Source organism: Chenopodium quinoa, unplaced genomic scaffold (assembly GCF_001683475.1).
Source record: "Chenopodium quinoa cultivar QQ74 unplaced genomic scaffold, ASM168347v1, whole genome shotgun sequence".
Lineage (NCBI taxonomy): Eukaryota > Viridiplantae > Streptophyta > Magnoliopsida > Caryophyllales > Amaranthaceae > Chenopodium > Chenopodium quinoa.
This window is the reverse complement of record NW_018743893.1, coordinates 191,230-216,426: the sequence shown is the minus strand read 5'-3', so window position 1 is coordinate 216,426 and position 25,197 is coordinate 191,230. Positions and strand designations below refer to the sequence as shown.

The window sequence follows — 25,197 nt, the reverse complement described above, 5'->3', positions numbered from 1 at the left end:
GGTTGATGCACTAATTTCAAATATTAGATTGTTTAAACAGGATACCTTGAGCCCTAAGGTTTACATTCTCCAAATACAAATTTCAGTAATGGGAAAAAGAAACTATAAATGATTTCAAAGGTTCATCTCCCACGTCTCCCTGATACTCCTCGATGAGTCTAAGGACAATGGAATGAGGCTGACAGCACTTGAACGACAAATCGACAATTACATAATTATGAATGAGGAAGAGCATAATGTCAATTTTCTCACTTCACGAGAGAGAGAGAGGGGGGGGGAGGGGGGGAATAATATTGTCCATGAGCATGCTCAATATATACAGTGAAATTCATCAAAAGTTCTACCTTATCTAGAAGCAATTTGTCGCCATGATAGAATCATTTAAACAAAATAGTGGCAGCTATATCAATACAGCGTAGTGTGACATAAGAGAGAGCTTCAGGATAACTACCCGGTAGAAAACAAGTGCTGCTAGCTCCAGTAGACTGCGATGAGAGCTAGCTAACATTCCGAACTTTTCATCTTTTGATGTGTCAGACCTGAGATTGACAATAAACCATTATTTTATTGCATTGCTAAATCAGCATTGTCTCTGTGGTTAGGTTGACAGATGATCAAATTTTTACTCCTGTTTCAAAAGAAAAGCAAACAATATTTTCTCAATTCTAATATCAATCCTAGACATAATACATGAGTGGGTATCCCTTCCAAGGTGAGTAAAAAAAATTGTTCTTTCCACGACTAGGAAATGCGGAAAAGCAACAAGTGATGTCAAAATGTTACTTTTGTTTACAAAAAGTAACATTTTGTTAGATAACATCTAGAGATTCTCGACTGTATCTAGCCAGAATTTTTCAGGAGGCTTTACATGTCCATGGCAAATCCAGATATCAAGCTCCACTAAGAAATCTAATCGCCTCTAACAAACAAGACCATCAACCTCTTGATCTCTAACAAGCACTTCCATATACCTCAAAATACAAAAGCAACTAGAATCAGGAAGAGGAATAGGGCCAGGAATTACTGAAATCTCACCGTGATGCAGAAACGCTGGGGATACTGTATTGATCTAGCTCCTTACTGAGTAGCTCTAAAAGTTGTTCTACTAAAGGGATGCCATCTTTATCTTTATCTTCTTCATCTTCATTAACTCTCATCAAATGTAGCTGTAACTTCATGTACAAAATAAAACCATCCTACAAAATAGATACAAGTCTATTAGTTGAATTGGCAGTTATAAGGAAATCACAAGTAAATGTTGCAGAGAGCATAAGTTAATTAGTTTGAGACCTTGAGATCACGATCAGCAATATGCCAATTATCAAATACAAACCGCTTCACAGATTTATGAACATCCAGGGACTGACGGCCTAGATTTGGACCATCTTTTAACAAATACGAATTCAGACACTCAATTAGCTTGCGTGAAACCCTCCCAACCTCCCTGCAAATTTCAGTTAAGGTAAAGAACTACATTCTGGGAGACACTAGCAAAATAAGATAAAGCAACAAATACAATATGAAGCATTTTTGTAGGATTGAGTGATGTACCTCATTGATTTAAAGATCTCAATAAAGAACTCAACTACTTTTTCTCTTAGATGATCAGGAAAATCACCGGGAGGATTTTCAATTAGAGAATGCAGTGTCAAGATACAACGGAAGACTTCTTCTTTGGGATTATTGGAATGACAATAATCCTCCTCCATTACACTTGGTTCAACTTTTTCCATGTACAGACGCACAAGCCCTTCCAGTAGATAGTAGATAACAAAAATCAGATACCCTAGAGAAACAAGGCCACGTCTTTTGAAGAGAGGCACAGATGTCAAATAAGATACAAAACAACTCACCAGAATAGACACGATTTCTCATGTGAAAACAATAATCATGTACTGCCAGAATATGCCGCAGGATAATAGAGTATTCAGAGTGAAAGCTTGGAACATCTTTTAAAACATCCCAAATGTGATTATAGAGAGACTTCACAGCTGCAATAAGTGGAAGATTGTTTCCTAGCAAGTGTAGAAGCAAGTAAAAATTTTAAGTATGTGTGTTTGTGAGTAGGTAAAAAAAAAGTATTAAACTAGACTATAATCCCCTGTTTTTCTATATTCTACTATTAAAAGTAGAGACCTGCATGTTTATATACATACATACACGCTAGAAATGCATCCTAGAGTTATTGGTGTTCCTCATATATACTGCAAGTTTTTATACCATAACAACAAAGAAAATTCTGTTACAAAAGACCAAAAAAAAAATGGAAATTGGTGAACTAATCATGCAATAGCATACATAATCACCATCCACCGTGAACACACATCATTAGAAGCCTTCAGCATTCTGTGTCAGCTACTTCCACACTGAATACACAATGATTGTCCCTCCCAAAGAACACATAAATAAAATCTTGAAGAGGAACAAGTCCATAATTTTACTTCCACTGCAAAGCACCACATACATAGACTACTTAACAAAATGAAAGTAGAGGCACATAGGTCAAGCCTCACATCCAAGGAATATGACAAGTCTCCGCTTGCAACAAGTACCACAGTCATATAATATTATAAGGACAATTTAGCAAAGGGTTCATCAAAATCTTAAAGCTATTTTCCACATTGGACGCGTAATAACAACATAATTTACTGGTGTCAGAAAAACAAGAAGTAGCACATTTTGGAATCAGTATGACAGTGCCACTATATATTTGATCATACATAAAAGACTAAAACAAAGTGAACAGCACTTCATTTGATGGTGCATATATTTTACGAGTTCTACACAATTCCACAAATAAACACAATGAGTATCCAAAATTGCAGATTAATTGCCTCTTTCTGCATACCATGTCAATCGTCAACTTCCTAACAATGTGTATCAGGATGAATTAATACAATTCCACTAACCAATAGTCTACAATTCCTAAATTCACAAAGAGTAGATAAACATGATCGTAAATTCATCATATTTTAATGATACACTTCAAACATGACAGAAATATTATACTTCCATCCATAATCTTACCATAACTCTTACTATCCTGTGCCCGTTGCACAACAATCCGAAGAGTTTTAGCAAACATCAACTTCGGCAATCGCCTCTTACTCGCCAATATCTCCTTGTTTATACAATCAATCAGCAAAGTAACAAGAAACGGCCAAGTTTCAGCTGCATATACACCATTGAAATTCGAAAACTGCTTTAAAAAACCTTAAACATTCAAAAACACAACACGACACGAACTCGAAAGAGGAAACAGGAGACTTACGGCCAGGAATTTCATCTGGTCTAAGCATCGCAGTCTTACGACTGAGAATTCGACAGAAATTAATGGACCTTTCGCCTCCTAACCATGTATTCAACAATTTCATTCCCTCCTACACTCATCGGATCATCAAAATATACAAATATCATCAAATTGAAACCAAAAAACTTCAAATGGAAAGCATAATCAAACAACAACAATGAAAATTCAGAGAATAATTAGGTTTTACATACTTCTCGAATTTTTGCTTTATCCGAAGATAGTTTGGAGACGATCTCATGTATGTCTCTTGAACTAACCGTCGCCATGGTTGCATCAATGGCGATTGAGAGAAGGAGGAAGAAGAAGACAGTGGTTTGGTTACTGCAATTCTGCAAAGAGTGTTGTGGAAGATAGAGAAATGGCGGGAATTAGAAGGAAGGAAGGGTTTAGTGAGGGTTTTAGAGTGAGAAAGTGAAGAACATTCCTTATATTCCTTTCTCAATTTGATATTCCAACACCAGGCCAGGTGACAATTACTCAATTAGAGGTCTTCTATACGGTGGGTTCCATGTCCACCAATATTACTCTCTTTCTTGCATGGGTAAATGGGTAATTTGTCACCGGTATGCATGGTCCGAACCAGGCTTAGCTTCGGAACAAGTTTAGTCTGTTTTGGTCGAGTCAGGTTGGGACAAAATATGCACGTTCAAACCCACAAAACCTAGAATGGGCTTTCAGTTTGGGTCACATTGTGGCCTAAAAGGCTAAAACTATGTTTTTGTTTTTTGAAAACAAAATCAATTCATTAATAAAAAGTCATTCGACATATACAAATGAAATCTAAATTAACAAATACATAAAATAGAGTCAAATAAAGGTTTCCTTCATCAAAGCTCTGATTGTTGAAAAGATCTTGCTTTGGGGCACATCCTCCGCTCACATCGTTGAGAAATGCAGCCTTTTCGGAGGGACGGTCTTACGATTTGTTGTAGCCGTAATGATGGTTATTATGTGATTCGTTTGAACAAATGTTGCGATCGCAAACAAATGTTTACCAACGAACTAATAATAGGACAAAGGACGATTACTTACTTGATAATCCCTAACACACAAATAAACCCTAATGAAAAATAAACAACTAAACTAATAAAAACTAACGACTCCACCATAGGAAAACGGACGAATATCTACACTACTCGTACAGATTTATTGAAACCTAAAATGCAAACGCTATAGAAAAACAGGATTAAAGGGTCGAAAATAGTCTAATTTCCGAATAAATTAAGCTATTTTCGACCTAAATGGCCAAAATATTATAAACCCTAAAGAAAAGAGGCCTAAAACTATGATAATAGACTATCTAAAAACCCGCTTATAAATTGGTAGTCCGATCCGAATGGATCAAAATTTTCTTTCTAGGATCAGTATTACTTTTATATGGAATATGTGGTATGAAATGTATGGAGTACAAAATACAAAATTTCTAAAGTAATTTTTTAATTATTCAATATCATTATGTAACACTTATTTCATAATCTGTTCCTCTTATGTAGATATTTGTAATGTTTTCTCAACATAGATTGAGTTAGAAACATAGTTCACCCAACACCCAATGGAATTGGGTGTGATCGTGGTGCATGAGGCTTCAACGTGGTGAGTTGAAACTAGGGTCATGTCCATTATTTGGATTAAGATTAAAATCCAATATAATACAATACAAATTCGGATTGGATCCGAACTTTTAATCGTGTCGGATCGGATTGAAATTTGTTGGAAATTTTGATTTTCATATCGAATCGGGTTGATCTTGTTTAAATCCAAAAAACCAAATATGAACCATGATTTTACAAATAAAGATTATTTATATTAATCACGTAAAAACTATATTTAATTATATTACTTCCTCCGTTAAATATTAATTATAGCAAAAGGGTAATATTTGTGATATATATATATATATATATATAAAATTCCTTTTGTTGCAATTAATATTTAACGAAGGAAGTAATATTAATCATGTAAAAGTATGTTCAACACTTGTATTAATCATGTACAAGTGTACAATTACACTTTCAAGACTTGAATTTTATAATTGCATTTTTATTTTTATTATAATCGCATTAGGCCCTAAAAATTTGCAACGAACGTATTTTAATTCAGATTTTCAAATCATTTCCAAACAACATAATTTTGATTCGGATTAGATTTGATGAGTGATTTGGATTGGATCGGATTGGATTTGGCCTAAATCCAAACCAAAAACTGAATGGAAATTCCAGTTGAGACATATACTACCACGGTGTTTTGCATCATATAATAATCATGCATAGAGCTCAAATTCTAGTTGTGCAAAACTAACGGGAGTCCTCCGAAAAGGCTGCATTTCTCAACGATGTTTGTTTGAGAAGTGATGGTTGATCGAACGGTAGATGTGATGAATTTGGACTTAAATTTAGGGCTTGAGTCTCCCCTGTCACCCGTGATAGGCCCGGGAACGGGGCCGTCATCAGGCGAATCGGTGAACGTTGTTGGGTGGGAATCACCTTATGTTAGGGAGGCTCTTAGGCAGAGAAGTAGGCATCGTTGGCGTTGGATCAATAATTCAAGGTGACTCACAGGCTCGGAAATCCTAGATTCGCCACTACACATGATTGAATGTATTGGATTTAGGATCAGTTTTATTTGAGATCAACTCAGGGCATATATCAATCCTAAGGTGATTTGGTTCGCATGAGAAAATAACTTCATACGGAAATTCTAATTTCATGGGAAATACTTTCCTTTGGCACTTCCCTTGGAGTTGGGCTAAAGTTGTTTGTTTCACATTGTTTAATTTCCTAATTAAAAAGCCACTTCCCCTACTTTGTCTGACGTACACATCTATTTCATATGGCATTGTTGTAATACCCCGTATTTTTATACGTAGTTTAATTTTCGAAATGAATTATTTATAGTATTTTATTAATTTAAAAAGGTTTATTTTAATTAAAGGTCCATTTTTATTTATTTAATTATTTTGGAAATATTTTATTTTATCATTTTGAAACTTTGGGGCATACTATTTTATAAAAGAAAGTTTTAAGGTCAATGTAATTTAAAGAAAGTCAAAGACTAGTTTGAATAGAAGAAGGAATCATTAAGGGTAGAAGGGGAATTTAAACTAAGAGGGTTTTGAGAGAGGGTATAAATACCCATCACATGAGCAAGTTAGACCTTGCCCAAGGTGGAGAATACCCAAAGGTAAACTCTCTCTCTCTCCTCTTATTTTCTCTACCCTTAATTCCCCCCCCCCCTTTTTTTACCTCACACGTACACACACATGGTGGCCGCTACCACTTCCCACCCGCCGGCCATTGCCGCCAGCAGCAGCCGACGGCGTGGAGGGCGGCAGCAACCCCTCCCGTCCGTGCGGTTGTGTTTTTAAAAAAAGAAAAAAAAAACACACTTTCTTTCTTTCTCTCTCTCTCTCTCTCTCTCTTTTGTTTTAAATCAATCCAACCTTGTTTAATTATTAATTTTTGATGTGTGATGCTTTCATGATGTTCTAATTATGATTAATATGTAATTAATTTTCAAATTTAGTTTTTGAATTAAAAAGCCCCAAATTGAAAACCCCAGGTTTCAAAATTTATGAATATTGATTGAAATTCATTGTAGTTGATTGAAATTATTAAAATTGGTGTTTTTAAACATAATTACAGCAATTTTGTATGTTTTTATAAAGCTAGAATTTTTATATAAAGGTTAGAATTATGTTTCTTGAAAGGATTTTTAATTACCCATTAATTGGGAATAAAAGCAGGTGTGGTTTAAATTAATTTTTATCATGTTTTAGAGGGTTTAAAAGTGATTTAAATAGTGTATATATTGCTGGAAATTTATTATGAATAGGTATTAATGTCTCTTTGTAATTTTGGGTTGTAGGAGATTTCCAAGCGAGTGATTTCGTGTAGTTGTGGCAATTTTGAGATCATATTTGAGGTACGTTTGCGTACTCGACATTTATTTAAGTGTGTAGTAGCATGCTAGGCTTTGTTTAATTAATTCTAAGGTAGTATCATGATAGGTATTGGTTGGAATTGTTGATGGAATTGATGTTGGTGATTGATTTGTGAAGTATGGATTGTTTGTGGTTAATTAATGATTGGAATTAATTATGTTGACATGTTGAATATGAACCACACTTTTATTATTGGTAGGATTGGAAGCATGTTTAATTTAACTAAATTTTTAATTTGGTTTGGAATATAAAAAGGGAATTTTATTATGTTCATATAATTTTTATTGATGCTTTAAGCATGGGAATTGAGCTAGTAAGTGTCTTAGTACACAGGAATAAAAGGAAATGCGGTGCCTAAGTGCACTTAAGGTGTTATAAACACCGAGGGATAGGATTTGCGATGCTTTATGCGCTTAAGGTGTTATTTAACGCCGAGATAGTTTAAAAAGGGTTCAACATTAAATTTATGTGGTCAATAATTATTCAAGAATTAAATTGGTATGTTTGATTACTTGAATGATTTATTATGATTAATTGTGTTATGGATTGAGAGTCATCACCAAGTTTAAAAATATGTAAATAGCGTAAAGTGAAAAAGATTACGCACCAAAACTCTTGGAACGTATACACCTTGAGTATGAACATATGGGGGGAGTTATGGGGTTTTATATTTAACCATAGCTTCTACTGGGAGTACAGGACGCTGTATTTTCCCTTATTTATTTTATGCACAGGACGTCCAATTACTTTCATGTGGCATTTGCCTTCCCGGTTAGCTCCCGGTATAGTTTACCTCAACTTATTTAGGGTAGGGATTTGGTGGGAAACCCGTTGATGCGTAATCAAATTAAATAAGTAATTCATTTATTTATTGGTTGGTTGTATGGTATGTTGTATGCTTGTAAAAAGGTGCAACAAGGTAAGTTGTGTGTTGATAGGATAAAAGCATGTTAGTGTGTACTGTTTACGTTTATGTACTCAGCTTTGCTGATTGTGTGTTTGTATGTTTGTTTGGCCTTATCTTTATCTTGGCCCTACGACCACCCATTTCAAATGGCGAGTAGTGGGGACAAATTAAAGAGAACCTTTTAAGGTGATGAAGCATATTCATGAAGGGCATAAGTGAAGAGCGAATCCTACTGAGTTTCCATAAGAATATGAAGTGTTTATTCGTTTTGATTATTATATATTTGCTTGTGACACTAACACAAAGGTTTTAACATTCGTTTTGTGTTTTGATAAGGGCTTACAATGGTTCTAAGTTGTAGGTTAACTTCGTTTGACTATGGTTTGACTTTTTAAGTTGACTTTTTTTGAATGGTTTTAAAATGAGTCTTCCACTATGTGTCTTTGATAATTGCCTTAGCCGTTTTTACGGTGGCGGTAATATCTTAGAATTTCCTATTTCGTATTTTTAAAAAAAGCAAAACATGTATTTTAAGGGAATGGAATTTCTAGGGTGTTACAATTGTAGCTATTTTAACTACTTTCACATTTAAGGGTATCATCGTCATTCCATGAAAACTGAACACAAGAAATTCAACTCACCATGCTCCATTTCCAATGTCTTGGAATTTTGAGTTTCCATGCTTTATTTATTTTTGGTCAACCAAACAAAACAACAAATACCCATTTCTCACGAAATCTATAAGGGGGTTGTTAAACAACGCTCCCATTTTACAAGGCACCGCTCGCGTTTTAATACGAACTTCCGTGTTTACCCCTTGTAAATAAATACTCACGACACTCACAACACTCATTTCTCATTTATGAAAATATCACAACTCTCTCGTAATTTCACTCTCATTTCATCTCTCTAAAATTAAAAAAAAAAACAAACAATATTCCCCAATATTATTTCTTTTATTATAATTTAATTTGTTATTATTATCAAATATTTAGATAATAATAATACAAAGATTACAATAATAAATTTAATAAATTAATAAATTAAAAAAAAAAAACAAAACAAAACAAAAAAAAAATTAGGAAAGATCCGCCTAAAAAATTAGGATCCACTTAAAATTTACGGATCCACCTAAGTAGATCCGGAAATTTAAGGCGGAAGGAGGATCTCCACATCTGCCCAGAATTTCCTACAAAATCAATAAGCTTTTTTCTAATATTTTTGTAGAGTTGGTATTATTTTATAGGAAATTGCAGATTTATGATTATTCCCGAGCTTATTGATCCACTACAAAGACATTGGAGTTGGATCGTATTTTATGACCGTATATTTAAAGCCCAAGACCGAGTTAAAGAAATTTAGTTCGGTGATTAAGAGCTCGATATATGAAGAGGTCCAAGATTTTACAAGCTATTGTTACTTGATAACCGAGTTAAAGAAATGTTTGTGGATTTGTGCAGTTGCTGTACAGGAAATACGGCGGGAACTTCTTTGTAAATTTGTTGGGCATGTGGAAAGAGTCTGAATATGGTGGTCAATCAATCCCAATTGGTGGACTTGCTTACTATGTTACTGCCCCAGCCAGGTGTGCATCGCTCTCAGTTTAGTTTGATTAGTTTCATGGTTTCAGTTGTTTGATTAGATGTTTCTCATTATTCATGTTTGGACTTGCAGCTTGGCAGACATGGCAGCACATCCTTTCCATGCTCTGTTCTATATAATTTTCATGCTTTCCGCATGTGCTCTATTCTCAAAGACATGGATTGAGGTTTCTGGATCATCTGCTAGGGATGTGGCTAAGCAACTCAAGGTAACATATAGAATAACAGTGAAATTTGTTTCTTGATTCCTTTTCTTTTTTTCTTTTTTTTTTTCTGTGTCTTCGGAGAGGAGACTGTTAAAAGCAGTCTGTTTGGTTTAAAGATGATCTCCTGGTATATCCATTGACCTTGCAATATTCTAAAATTTTCCAGCAATGTGTTATTAATTTGAGTGTTGTGACTTTGTAGGAGCAAGGTATGGTTATGCCTGGACACCGTGATTCAAACTTGCAGAAGGAACTCAACCGTTACATTCCCACTGCTGCCGCCTTTGGAGGCATGTGCATTGGTGCATTGTCAGTCTTGGCAGATCTCATGGGTGCCATTGGCTTAGGCACTGGAATTTTACTTGCGGTGACCATCATTTATCAATACTTTGAGACATTTGAGAAGGAGAGAGCAAGTGAACTTGGATTCCTTGGGCTTTGAGCGCCTTGATCATGTTGAACTTGCTCTAGGATAGTTTTAAAAACTATTTATTTTAAATCCTTGAACGTATGTGTAATGAAAATATATGTTAAAGATAAAATATTGTATGAAAATAAATATATTAATTCGCAAATATGAGAGGATGAAGCTAGATAGTTGGGTTGGTATGAGTTTGATTGAATATATTTTACGTAGAACATCAATTTTAATGTGATTTATAAAACAACAAATTTACTAATATATAATCATAATCATAATTTTGATTGATTGAAAATTTAGAATTATGTGTTATTTTATTGATTGTATAGATATAAACTATACTCCCTCCTCTTTGAATGTAGGGTCGCACATGGTGTGTGGAATAGTAGTCGCTTTCAGTCACCAGTGGATGATTCTCCGGACTCCTCTTTTCGTTCCAAACTTGTGTGGCTTGCAGGTAAGCTAGATCGTGATGAGCTACGTGTATTATGTGTCATGGCATGGTCCCTTTGGTTTTGTAGGAACGAGATGGTTCATGAGGGCTTGGCTCTAAATGCTTCTTAGACGGTTGTCGGTTATGTCAAGCTTGTTGAGGATTACTATATATATGCCAAGAAAGTGTTCTCTAGCCAACCTCGAAGGGACACTCTCTCATTAACAGCGTGGCAACGCCCCTCAGAAGGTTTATAAAAGTAAATGTGGATGCTAGCTAATTCCTATATGGGATTAGGTGCCCTGGCGAGAAACCATAGGGGGAGCTTATTTGGGTTGCGGTGAGACAAATTGAGGGTGTGTGGGAAGTGGAGTATGCAGAGGCATCGGCTGCGCGTTTTGGGTTGTCTGTGGCTAGGCGCCTGGGTGTGACGCAAGTATGGTTGGAAAGTGATTCTTCTTCTGTGTGTGCTGCAATCAACAACGGTTCTAGTGGTTGCTCGCCAATTTGGTTAATTTATGATGATATTAGCATGTTATCTAAGTTTTTTACTGCTTTTATTTCTTCTCATGTTAGAAGGACAGGTAACACGGTAGCCCACCTTGTAGCAAGATGGGATACCCGTGGTTGTTCGGAATTTATTTGTATGGGTCCGTTTCCGCAGAGTTTTGTACTTTTAGCAGATTCTGATTTATAATATTTCTAACGTTTTCCTAAAAAAAAAAAAAAAAAAAAAAAAAAAAAAAAAAAACTATACTCCCTCTATTTTTATCTAAGTGTCCTAGTTTGATTTTGACACTATTCGCTTTGACCAATATTTGTGTTTTATACGTAAGATAAAATATGATCCTTTGATACTTTTCAGCATTGATCGTCTCAAAATATAGTTTTCAAATATCAACTTCTTATAATTTATACTTACGGATAATTACATATATCATTAGTTAAAGTTGTGCATTAACAAACTAAGTGTGCTGGTCAAAATAGGACACTTTAAAAAAAATAGAGGAATTAACTGAAAAATAAACTAAATGTGCCGGTCAAACTAGGGCACTTAAATAAAAACATAGAGATTAACTGAAAAATCAAACAATATAGCTTAATTGAGCAGGGTTACTTAACCTAGCTACATCAATCTTTCTATTCCAATGGTAAGTTACAGTAGATGGATAACGAGGGATCAAAATGGTTCTTAAAGTAGAAGGAAAGTATCTTGAATTCACACAAGTAATATTAATAATCCGTAATAATTAAGGTGAGTGTAGACATAAAGCACATTCTTTGATGCATAGAAGCTTGCTAATCACACCTGTCCTACAATCTACGGACTAATGGACGATATAGTCCAATTCCAAGCCACCACTACTACTACACTAGCCTTAATTTAATTTGGGCCCACTAATTAGGGGTCCCATTTATAAATAAAGACACAAAAGCTATAGAATGCTGCATAAAGTGAAGAAGAGATTTGTACAGTACAAACTCAGTGTGTGAAATCCAAAATCCAAATGCAAAAGCAATTGTTCATGGTAACAATAACAATGTTTCCCTACTTGTACACGTTGCATGCATATACGACCAAAATTGTTGGTAGTCAAGATGTTTATGATGTTTAGTTATTGTAGTGTATTAGAGAATAATTATTACATCATAAAATAAATAATTGAGTAACTAGGATTCATTGTACTTGCTACTTAGCTTTCATCATTTTACACGCTTACATATTTTTGTCATTTACTTGTAATTGGTTTCTTTCTCATTGGTGTTAGACTAATTAAAACTCCTTCACGTGTTACACAATAATTACATATTTACATTACATTATACTTCACTTAGACCATTCTCAGCAGTGAGGAAAAAAAAAACCTCTCAATCTCTTTCTACCCACTTTCTCACTCCTCCCATACAATTTCTCTCATCAAATGTTTTTTTCACCACAGCAATGAGGAGAAAAAAAACCTCTCATCACTTTCTCCTCCACTATTTTTTAATTTATTTTTTAATTACGTTTAAAAATAATTTAATAAAAATTTATAATTACGTTTAAAAATATTAATAATACTAACTAGAAATTTTTTTTATAAGAAATAATTATAATAATAATAATAACAAGAAGAAATTGGGAAAATATGTTAATTTCTCTAATTTATGGGTTTTTTTTAAAGTATATCAAAATGCATGTCTATTTATAGAGAAAAAAAATTTATGGTCGTTGGTGATTTTTTTTTTTTTTAAATAATTACAACGGTTATATTTCAAATACAAAATATAACCGTTGTAAAAAAACAACAAAAGCAGTGGGGGCCACATGTTACTGTTCATCACCAAAAGCCCTCAACTCTTGAGGGTTTTTATTTTCACTCATCGGTGAGTGTTTTTTCACTCATTGATGTAGTCTTCGGATTTTTTTTTTACACCCTTATTTTTACTCGTGAGGGCTTTTCTCCTCACTGCTGAGAGTGCTCTTATATCCACTTGTATATGTATATATAGTACTACATAATTGTATGTATACAATATATATGGAGATATGCAATGGTGTACACTGGGAAAAAAAAAATGAAATTAAAATTATGGGTATAAATTGTTATGTTCATACGTATTCGTATAAACCAAGGCAAGTAGGAACAACTAGCTAAGGGAATACTAAAGTGAAACTCAGGTAATGTTGTTATTACTTAAATGGGCTTGATTTGTAGGAGAGACAATGTATTTCTAAATTACCGTGATTAGACTAATATCACACGGAGTTCTATGATTTTACTTGCAGCATTATATTATGCCTTGTATTATAAGGAGGCAATTAGATAATGTCAACGGACAAAATTTCATTATAATAAGTTTAAACATCTTACATATACCCTTATCCTATCATTCATTTACATTCTCTAATCATTTTCTCAAAGAAAATGTCAATGTATGACATTTTGTATAAGACAGTAATATTGTAAGTAAAAAATTTGTAAGAAGCTAGCTACATACGAGTAGTACTTAATAATTGTTTTTTTTTAAAAAAAAATAAGAGGGTATGAGCTAAATGCTTGATAATTATGGAATAAGTATTGGCACATAAGCCCTATATATTTCACTTGTACATAGGATGACATTTTTGTAAATAATGGGAATCTGAGAAAAATCGGTGGTAGAAAATACAATGACAAAATGTACCATTACATGCATAATAGTACATAATATTACACAAAAATGTACCACTGTACCATTAAAAGAGAGAAAATATACCACCGAATCCCCGATTGCCCTCCTATATGCATGCAAAATACATATGCTCTATGCGTCTATACTCACTCATAATTATGTGTAAGATAGTTTTCATTCTTTTAAATTAAACCAGTCGAAATATCAAAAATAAAATAAAATAAAATTCTAGAGCTTAATAAAAATGTCAACACATGTATAGCTCTCATTTGTATAATTAGTAATTATTTAGTACACTCGTATATATTGACTGCATGTATATCTGTGCTAGAAAGAATATTACTTTCCCAACAAGTTACTTACAGTTGAATTTTACCGACTAAATGCGGACCTCTGTAAAAATAAAGTTGATATGTTGCTGAAAATAACTGATTATATATATAAATGGATAGATGAAACGTGATTAAGAAGCTATAGGTTGATAACTTTCTTTACATCAAATGTCCTTTTCTCTCTTTTGATCCATGTCTTTTAACTTAAAAAATCTTTGGTAAATTACATGCATAATAAGACAGATTTATTTTTTCAAAATACTACGTATTTTATACATATTCTGTTACTCCATCCCCTTTTTACAATTTACTTTGATCTTTTTCTTTTTGTTATGATCTCAAAACTTTATGTACTTTATAACAATTTATAAATTTGAAAAGGAGGGAAAAAAAGACATTAATACAGTAGAAGTGAGTATATAATACGAGTAGTATTATATGCCAGTATTAACAAATTGAATGCAAAGATGATGACTTTAGTAGATGCATAGTGCAGCTTTTAACGGTTAAGCGGGAGTTTATTTTTTTTTGTACAAAGTAAACAAATTATTAATTTAAACGCTCTCTTCATCAATATAACAATATATGCATATCGAACATATGCATAATATATATGGCAGTATGGGTACTAAAATAAACCATGATCGTAAATATAATCAACAAAAGAAACATACAAAGAGACGACAGAGAGTGTATGTTGAAAAACATTTATTTATTAGTATAACTTATCATACTTGTAATAATTTTAACTTAGAATAATTTTGAAATTATATTATCATGATTGATTTCTAATTAAAGGGGTGAATTGTAATGGGATTGGAAGATTAAGATTTGAACATTGGATCTAATGAAACTATTACCTACAGCAAGACTACATTAACCTTTATGCACGCTAGCTCAAATGATAGGCATTTGCTTTTATTTTTGGAAAAATTAACAAAAATAATCCTATCTATTGACCATCTTCTCATTTTAATCCAAACTAGTCTTTAATTTAGAATAATTCAAAGTATAGGGGATAGTTGCTCATATTAGTTTAAACAGCTTAGCAACCTGCTAAACTGATTAAATTATATATGTGGGGCCCACTTTTAATTTTTTTTAATTGCATCTACTCTTCCTCTCTCCTCTAACCACCCAAACTATAGTACCATTTTCGCACCTTTTATGAAGCTTGGGGTTTACTCCATGGAAGTGCTTTCATCAAAGAACAATTTCACATGTATGACGTTTCGCCTTCAAATTTTGTAAATTTTCAATTTTTTTTATTTTTTTTTTCTATTCTTGATATCCGATTATGTATTTCTTTGGTTCTAATATTCCATTAAAATTCAATTGCAGTTCAAATTATTGGACCTTATAGGCGAAATACATGATTTAATATTCACTAAGCTTAGAGGCGAGACGAGACGAACATTGGTTTGTGGACATAGTAAGTTAATGCAATTTTCAATATCTATCGTATTTCAAATTTTCAATAATTTTGAAAATGCAATTGGGGATGAAAAAATTTCACACGCAATTTCTAATTTCACATGACAATTGGGAAGCGTTTGTATGGTACTTCTCACATCCATTTTAATTGCATTACTATTCCATTATTGACTACCCTAAGCTTCGACTGGAACATCAAGCCATAATTTTGATGAATGAGTTAATGCAGATGAGTGGCTGAATGATATTGCACCAGAAGACATGGTTTTAATATTGGAAGGAGGAACCAAAAGGATAAAATCTTGATGGTGACCAGAGGAAGAAGAAATAGTAGTAGAAGATGGTGATTTATGAAGATTTGATAAATGGTTCCAAAAATGACGGTAAGGAGGAGTAATGCAATTAATAAAACAACAAAAATGGGCCACACATGAGTAATTTAACCTGTTTAGAAGGTTACTACCTTGCTCAGACTAATATGAGCAAATACCCCAATACTTTAAATTATTTTAAATTAAAGACTAGTTTGGATTAAAATGAGAAGATGATCAATAGTTCCGATTATTTTTATTAATTTTTCCTTTATTTTTTTATATTACTTTGTAAATGATAATGTTTATTATTTCTTGATTAAGTTACTCTATCAAAATGTGTGCTTTACTTGTAAAAAAAATTGAATTTTGATCATCACATCGAGATCTGATTGGCCTTTTTCAATCCGTTATTAGTTTGCTTAATGTGCCTTTGCCTTTTTTGTTAAGCGATCAATATCATGTTTTTAGTAATTTACTAATTTAGCATTTTTTAATGACCATAAGAGAGAAATTTCAAACAAAATGCCTTGACGCATATACTATACTTTAATTTAGACCTTTTTTTTTTTTTTTTATTTTTTTTTTATAATTAACTTATGCTATTCTTATCTTATTAATTTGTCATACTTTTCAAAAAAATAAAAAATCTTGTTAATTTGTCGAATAGCTGCCACATAAATTATAGAAATGTTAATTTAGTTTTTCTATTGTTTAATTAACAAAGGGAATACCCTTCATTAAAGGAGCTAGTTCGATATGATCCCTCCCTAAATTATTTGTAACGACCTTACTCTTTTGATTAATAAGAAATCATGTCACATTTGATTTTATTTTATTTTCAAGTAAGAATAGTTGTAAATTGACTAAAATCATAACTTTTATATACTCGTAACTTTATATTCTATATTCTACACATACCCCCTAATACATTATCCTACATACATTTGTAGGTGGTACAGTACACCTGAATTATTTAAATTCCCAAATTAGTCTGTTTAAATAGTTTTCACATACAGATACATTTTAAAAATATAATTTGATTTTGCGTAATATACTTGAAGTGATTAAAAAAAGAAAAATTAACAATTATAATACAATTAATAAAGCTTAATTTGACAGGTTAAAAAATGGAAAATTATTTGATTTTCATTTTTATTTTTCTTGAAATGCTATAAACTTATGGTTGTTAACTTGCTATCGTCACCATTTGCATATTTGATTATGTGCATATTTTCATACGTATATGAACTAATGTTTGATTCTCGTAGTTGAAAATTTGGCGAGCCAATCACGTGTTAATGGAAGAAGTTTGAGTGAAGTGGAAAGGCACGTGATTTAAGAGAGAATATATCCTTTGCTTGTAAGAAGCGACCATAAGGGCCCCACAAAATTGGGCCCTCCTGGGTCGGTCATTTGGGCTCTGTTTCTTTATCGAAGAACGAGGAGCCCATCAGATAAAATATTCTCTCTCTTCTTGGATGCGCTTGCTCAAGTCACGTCAGACAACGACCACCAAAATTTCTTTCGGGTAAGCCTATGAACGATAAATATTATGTCTACGAGTACAATTTTTAACCACTGAAAACACTTGCACTCTTAAGTCTTAATACCAACGTTTTTCTTAGTAAGAAATTTAATTATAATAATGGATTATTATTAGACGGGTAAATATAGTTACTTTGATACATTTTAAAAATGATTAACAAATAATATACAGAGTATTGAGTACTTTGTAAAATTGCATTTCGTAAGTTCCATATAAAGACGCATCTAGATAAATGTCATCGAAAGCTACACATGATTTTTTTTTTGTATCTCTATTGTGGAGAAATGAGAAGTTATTCACTGCACCTAGCTAGGCATCCACCTGTATTTTTTCTGTGTTCGTGATGTTTTCACTATGGATTATTAATGAATAAAGACTTAGGAGTTAGGACTAATTAAGGTGAAGTAGAGTGATGTTACGCTCAATGACATGACGTATAAAATGCACATCATGTCCTCGAACATTTGATTATGAATTTGTGATTAATGCTCGTACATAGCAAATTACATTGTGAAAAAATAACATGTAACATGCATTAAGATACGAATCGGATATGTTCTTTGATTTTCAAATTGTTGAATGCGTGAGATCATGCACTCATATACAAAATCTAATTTGTAAGACATGAAACGATTGAGTTCGAATACGAGTCAAAATATGAAAACATTGTTGAAAAAATAAATTAATTTTCATAAACATGCGATTTGTAAAATTGTAAACACTTTTGTGAGTTCAGTTCAACGACTTCAACCTGAACATTACTCCGTCTAAAGACCAAAGAATAATTTTTGTTAATGTGTGTGTGTAATCTATGCATGTCGTTTAGTTAATTTGGATAGTGGTGTGATGTGAAGTTAATAATCGTACGAATCAGCTTCACACTGTAAGTAATAATGAAGACATCGCAGCCGTCAAAAAAATAACAAAGGTGAGTCAAGGTGATGTAAGAAAGTGGGGCCCAAGAGATTAGACCGGAATTATTTGGGACAGGGACAAGAAAATAGGGGGCCCAACAAAAAAGATGTCACACCGCCGACGCTTCGAAGAACACCGTAGTTTAAGGTCCCTAGAGGGGCTACTCATATCTGGGACAGTCACACCATATCTATCATTACCACCTAATTTGCCTGTCCTTGGACCCTGCGTTCTAAGTGGGGTACTTTGAAATTAGATGATGATGACAATATTATGTTTTGTTCTTTTAAAATAATATATAATTTAAAAGATTAAGGGAGTAGTCCGTGAAAATTTGTTATTTTCAAATTTAAGTTATACGAGTATGACCCTGTTCTTTTGAGCTTTTTGACAGAGTAGTATAAGGGTTAATAGAGTAGAACAAATTTCAACAGAGCAGAGCTTTCAACACATTGCATAGCAGAGTAGAACAACTTAAAAGAATAGGGCCTATGAATAGATAATATGAAAATGAAAAGAATTTTATGAAATAGAGGGAGTATAAAATAGTTTAACTGCAAAAAAGCTTTGATTTTAAACTTATATAAAAAAAAAATTGCATGTTGTGATTAATATAAAACAGAGCAATTAGAATTAGTTGACTTTGAACAATTGTCATTTACCATATTGTTACCTCATGTGTTCATTCCCTCTAAATGAATCATGCCGTAAAATGTGCATGTTAGACATATTAAGGGTATAATTGGGGACTTGGGGTACATATTATATCCTAATTACTTCCTTTATACCTGTATAAGAAAAGAGATAAGACTAGGTGTCTCATTGTACTTCCTCGGTCTCTTTATTTTTGCCCCATTGTCATTTTCTGGGTTAAATTTAAAATTTTGACCATAAATTACCGCTAATCTATAAAAGATAATATAGTCATGAGTAGTCTTGTTATATTCGTCTCATTGCATATTTTATTAGTATCACATTTTTACAATTTTTACATTTATGGAAATAAAGATATGGAGGTTTTAAGACGAGTTTTGTGGACCGTGCACAGTCAAATGGGGCAAAAAATAGGAATTTAGGGAGTATGAGGGATTAACCTAATATATATATACAATAGAGGTCTAAGAGGAGAGAGTTAGCCTGGATTTTTGTCATTACAAAAATAACTTACCTATAGGACATGTTTATATTGAGGAAAATGTATTAAAAAGGTAATAAAAATCAAATTAAGCAAAATGAAAGTAAATATAGGGAAGGAGGAAATAGTGATGGTGTGCTTGTAAGAAAAATTATGTAGTAATGGTGAGGTATGAGGGTTAAAAAGAGGCTCATTTTGGGGGTATTAGTTACACTAGAGGAGGGTGTGTAACTATTACCCTCGTTATGAGGATAATAATTTTTCTATCTCTCTCTTTTCTTCATGGAACAATTATCTTATTTCATTTATAAACATCTTACCTCCTACAATAACACCTCTAGCTAATTACTTATGTTTTTTCAAGTTTGACTTTTATTACCCCCTTAATATATTATCCCCAATCCAAGCATATATATGGGTAAATATTCCATGTAAAATCCGTATATAGTAATTGCATTTACTTTGAGCATCCTTCTAAGCATTGTTTACATACATATTGCACTTACTTTATTGCTTGTAAACATACACTATTCACTATGTATTACGATAATGATATTTGGAAAACTACATAAACTTTTGAATAAAAATAGTAGTAAAAGAATATAAAATCTTATATAACTCTTGTAATTAAAGATTATCTAGTTATTTAACTATCATCATCCATTGTATGAAACAAAGTGGATCATATTATAAATCGAGCTATAAAAAACCATTTGCCTACATTAATTATTTAATCCAATTAGCAGCTCGATTTGCTTCACTAGAGACTAAGTAAACAAGTAGAACACAATAACACTCTAATAACATGCATGTACCGGAAGTGCTATAGAGCTAGCAAAGAGAGAAACGTTACAATTGTAGATTTGTAGTCGTATAATAAGATCATGGGAATAAATTAAGTGGCTTTTATATACAAAATATATGTGAAAACTACTGAAATTATCATGATTGATGAGAATATATAATAGTATAATACAAGTACATAATACATAAAAATAGGAGCAGCTAATATAAGGATAGTTAAGTGGGCCATAATGATGATGTTAACCCCAAAACCTCACCTTTTTCTTCCTTCTTATTCACGACCAAACCCACTCAATACCTCCCACCTTTCCTCACTTCTTCTTCTTCTTTCTTTCTCTTTCTATACTTCTTCTTCAATTTTCTCTCTCTAACTATTTCTTAATACTGTACTACTATATATTCACCAATCAAGCTTAAATAATTTGGCTAATTTCAAAATTTGAGAGATTACATATATCTTTTATAAGTAATTATTATTTGATGATGGCGCATTCTTCTTTGCAAGTTTGCATGGATTCATCTGACTGGCTTCAGGTATATACATTTAATTTTTATTCATGCATAAATTTTTTCATAATTAACCAATACTATATGGTAATTAGCATATAGGTCAATTTATAACACGGTATCACCTACATTTTCACTATTTTAAATGTTGTGTTATAAATTTATTTTATCATTTCTCTATACATTTGTTTAAAGATGTTGATATGAAGAAATTTGAACTCTCAATTATTATGTACTACATATGTATTTAATTAGTACAAGTATAATTAAACTTGTTAAAATTTTCTTGTTATTCTAAAGAGGTAAAGCAAGGTGAATAAGAAGCAAGGTTACTTAACAGCTTAATGTTACTTAATGGAATAATTAGTACTCAATTTTTAAATGTTGGTGTAATTTATGCTGTTTTCCCATATGTGTTGCATCTGTGATAAGCTTGCTCTTGTACTTAATATACTGAACTTTAATTGGTTGTAGTTTAACTAAATTTACTATAAATAATCTTTTTTATGTACACTAATTAAGTTTATGATATTGCTAGCGCTCTCTGTCATTGTGGTGGAGTCTCATTCACCTAGATACTCGTAGAGTCGTACATATATACTGCTTGCGTTAGTTTTGTTTCTTATTATTTGCAACAAAGAGGTATTATAGTCGGTACTCAATATGTTATATGAACGTACTAGCAGGGCACAATGTCGGAGGAAATATCAACAGGGCTAGACTCATCCTCCTCGCCATCAGGAGGAACAACAACAACAGAGTGTATGCTAGCAGCAGCATGCTCGTCAAGGACGGGACCGGCATTAATGGAGAGAAGGCTAAGGCCACCACATGACCAACACCTGAAATGCCCAAGGTGTGACTCAACTCACACCAAATTTTGTTATTACAACAACTACAGCCTCTCACAGCCTAGGTACTTCTGCAAGACTTGTAGGAGGTATTGGACTAAGGGAGGAACCCTAAGGAACATCCCTGTTGGAGGTGGTTGTAGAAAGAACAAGAAATCGAGCTCGAAAAAATCCAACAATGACCAACAAAACCAACCCTTGAATGTCCATCTTCATCATGGTGGTAGTAACTCCATCCTTGGACCCAACTCGAGCCCTAACAACCCTATTGACCTCCACCTCTCATTCCCTCATGAAGTGCAATTCCCACCTCACCTTGCTAACCTTATCGGCGCGCAAATGAGCCTCGCCGGTGGGGGAGTTTCATGGAGGGTGGTGGTCTAATGAGGCCTATTGATTTTATGGAAAGCAAGTATGAGGGTTTAGTAGGAGGAGGGAATAGAGGGCATGATTTTATGGGGGGTAATACTACTAATGGTAGTGAACAATTTGGTCTAATGGGTGGATTTGGAGGGTATAATGGTAATAATACTACTACTTTTGGTGGTATTTATTCTTCTAATTCATCACCTTTTGGAGTGTCTAATACTAATGATATGCATCATCATCATCATGATGGAAGTTCAGGAATTAGCTTCATGGATCAAAGATTGTTGCTCCCATATGATGGGAACAATAATGATCATCATCATCATCATCATCAAAGTGGGGTAGATGTGAAGCCTAACCCTAAGCTTTTGTCCCTTGATTGGCAAGACCAAGGTTGTGCTGCTACTACTACTACTACAACTTCTGACCATAATGGTGGCAAGGACTCATCTTTTGGGTACAACATGAATAGTAATGGTGCTAGTCTTGGCTCGTGGACCGGCTTGATGGGTGGCGGTTTTCAATCTCCTACCACTAATTCACTAGTCTAGCACACCAAGGGAGCTTGCATACGATAGGGCGCTCATGATGAGTATCTTAGTAATACGTCGTACTTAACTTTTACATACTTGATATCTAATATCGTTATATCTATTACTTACGATGACCTGTCTAAAAAAAAAAAACAATCATGACGGATTCTACTTTGATGTATGTTGAGAATATTATGCTCATAATTTGTCCCTAAAACGCTTTATAGCGTAACTTAGGTTTTTTTATTATTATTATTTTTTTTTTCTTCTTTGCAATATAGTATCGATTAACCCAATCCGGTAACTATGTGAATTCGAGTTTTTTCAAGAGCAAGGTTAATGAAATGCATGTAATATAGACGTGGCCTGGGTCATGGATGTACTCCAATTTGAATAGCAAGAAGACATCATGATAATGTGAATGGGACTTAGGGGAGCTTCATTAAGTCAAAAAGGGAGTACACTATAATAGCATGCCTTAGCTAGAGTAGTATTATTAGTCCATGTAATTTGCTTTTATTCAATTTTGTTGTCTACGTTAGATTGGTTGGATCGGAAGACAAACTTAGGTTGTTGGGATTTGTTTGTCACACGAGGGCATATCATATATACATATGTGTAATATATATTATATTTTAATACTCAATTTAAATTAATGCACCAACATTACATTGCATAGTCCTTTAATTTCTATCTCACAAGCAATATCTTATTTTGATCATATTTTTAAATAATGTTATTGATAAGTATAGACGTACATTTTAAATGCTTAATTTTGATGATATTTGTTAATGGATGATTAAAAGTATTGATGGTTAAAGGTGTGTGTTGACAAATATGTCTAAAAGAAATAAACATGGTATTGTGGGATGGTGTGAATACCGTCTTTATAATTTTGTATTTGGCATACAACATGCAACCTTTATTTTCTTTTCGCGGCTAGGGAACATGATAATGATGGGAACTACTACTACAACACATAATTAATTAATTAAATTAAATACAAAAGTAACTTGACCTAAATGTGGTTAGAGTTTGAAACCTGGGAAATTAAAAAGAGAAAGCAAGAATTTCAGAAAGGAGAAAGTAAAATTCTCATCAGGAGTACAAAAGCATAATAACATGTGATTACAAAAACACTTTAAATCCAGAAAAATGTAGTATTTGCGCAAATTTTGTAAATGGTCCTGTACAACTGTAGGTTTGATCTATCAAATATCTTGGGTTTTGTAAACCATTAATTTCAGTCTTTCTAGCATGCTACAAGATAATGCCAAAAAGTGAATTAGTTGGGCCAAAGGGTCAAAAGACAAACCCCAGCCTATAGATCCACTTTAAATCATAATCATTTGGGACGAATTACATGATTTCCTTTTGAGTTTTGAATGATATAATAAGTTGAATTGTTGTTGATTTAACAAATTTTAAAATGATTGAACCTTGATTATTTTGCTAAATAGAATCTGTTGTGAGTTTATGCAACTATGCAAGAGTATTGTTTTGTGACATCTCAATTCAAACATTGTGCGTAGATGAAATTTTGAGTCCTTAAACACTTACACACTGATTTTAAGGAGATTTGAGGTATAGGTTTTGGGGTGTCATATATTACCAAATAATTGGCGGACATTACTTGTGTGCATTACCATTTTTCACAAGATAACGTTTTAGTAGAGTCACTTCTATAATTCAATTTATTTCCTTGATCAAATGAATTTTTGTGTGGAAAAGGGCCTCTTAGTTAAATGTCAATGGAGAGAAATAAGTTGACAAAAAAAAAAAATAAAAAAAAATGAAACAACTATTTTGAGTTTTGACACATTTAATAATGAAACTTAAATGAGGCAAATGATTCAAGACAAATGGAGTAGGAGCAAAATTCAAAATTCATATATTACTTTGTATATTTGATGCAACACATTTCAAATGGAGTTTTAGGTTTCATTCATTTTGGTGCAAAACTTTGTCATTAATGATTTGTAGCCATTTCTATAAATTTTTATTTAGCTAGTAAGACAATAATTAATAGAATGGTATGGTTTACTGAGTGCAGTATTTGATTAAAAAGACAAAATGTTTTAAAAGACGAAATGAATAAGATGGAGTATAGGAAACCCCCCAAAAAAAACTAACTCAAGTGCAAAATGTAGTCGTAGAAGTGACTATTAGACATGGTAGAGCGGTTAGTTGTACGAGTATTATCAACTATGAACAAGTTTTCAACCAGTGAAGATGCATACTCCCTCCATATCTAAATATGTGTACCAGTTTAACTTTTGCACTATTCACACTCCAACTTTGACTTGATTTTATACTCATATATATAAGTGCACATGTTATTGTGTAAAGTTTTGTTAGATTAGTCATAATGTATTTTCCCCAATGTTAACTTTGTGAGTATTATCAACTATGAACAAGTTTTCAACCCGTGAAGATACATACTCACTATATATCTAAATATGTGTATTAATTTACTTTTGCAC

The 25,197-nt window shown here is 32.8% G+C and overlaps 2 protein-coding genes and 1 pseudogene across 4 annotated transcripts in view; 2 read left to right on the top strand and 1 right to left on the bottom strand.

The window, feature by feature from the left end:
- Positions 1 to 3,757, bottom strand: part of LOC110686636 (serine/threonine-protein kinase ATM-like) — a 47,419-nt gene extending 43,662 nt beyond the window's left edge. For all 3 annotated transcript variants that reach the window (XM_021863237.1, XM_021863238.1, XM_021863239.1), the window contains exons 1-8: positions 3,502 to 3,757; positions 3,272 to 3,380; positions 3,028 to 3,171; positions 1,854 to 2,015; positions 1,552 to 1,750; positions 1,291 to 1,444; positions 1,036 to 1,196; positions 452 to 539 (exon numbers count right to left, since the gene is read on the bottom strand). In XM_021863237.1, the coding sequence (XP_021718929.1) occupies positions 452 to 539; positions 1,036 to 1,196; positions 1,291 to 1,444; positions 1,552 to 1,750; positions 1,854 to 2,015; positions 3,028 to 3,171; positions 3,272 to 3,380; positions 3,502 to 3,576 (1,092 nt within the window). In that variant the 5' untranslated portion in view covers positions 3,577 to 3,757. The remainder of the gene's footprint in view (positions 1 to 451; positions 540 to 1,035; positions 1,197 to 1,290; positions 1,445 to 1,551; positions 1,751 to 1,853; positions 2,016 to 3,027; positions 3,172 to 3,271; positions 3,381 to 3,501) is intronic.
- A 1,903-nt stretch (positions 3,758 to 5,660) lies between these two features.
- Positions 5,661 to 10,421, top strand: LOC110686736 (protein transport protein Sec61 subunit alpha-like). The gene is made up of 4 exons (XM_021863346.1): positions 5,661 to 5,857; positions 9,596 to 9,742; positions 9,832 to 9,967; positions 10,167 to 10,421. The coding sequence occupies exons 1-4, from the start codon at positions 5,661 to 5,663 to the stop codon at positions 10,404 to 10,406; spliced, it is 720 nt and encodes a 239-aa protein (XP_021719038.1). The 3' UTR covers positions 10,407 to 10,421.
- A 10,222-nt stretch (positions 10,422 to 20,643) lies between these two features.
- Positions 20,644 to 23,365, top strand: LOC110686635 (annotated as a pseudogene).
- Positions 23,366 to 25,197: the final 1,832 nt, after the last annotated feature.

Bases quoted from the DNA above. Each gene is read 5' to 3' on its own strand.
- LOC110686736 (XM_021863346.1), top strand. From the start codon at position 5,661: ATGGTTGATCGAACGGTAGATGTGATGAATTTGGACTTAAATTTAGGG. The intron at 5,858-9,595 runs GTGACTCACAGG...ACCGAGTTAAAG, and splicing joins CGTTGGATCAATAATTCAAG to AAATGTTTGTGGATTTGTGC. The intron at 9,968-10,166 runs GTAACATATAGA...GTGACTTTGTAG, and splicing joins ATGTGGCTAAGCAACTCAAG to GAGCAAGGTATGGTTATGCC.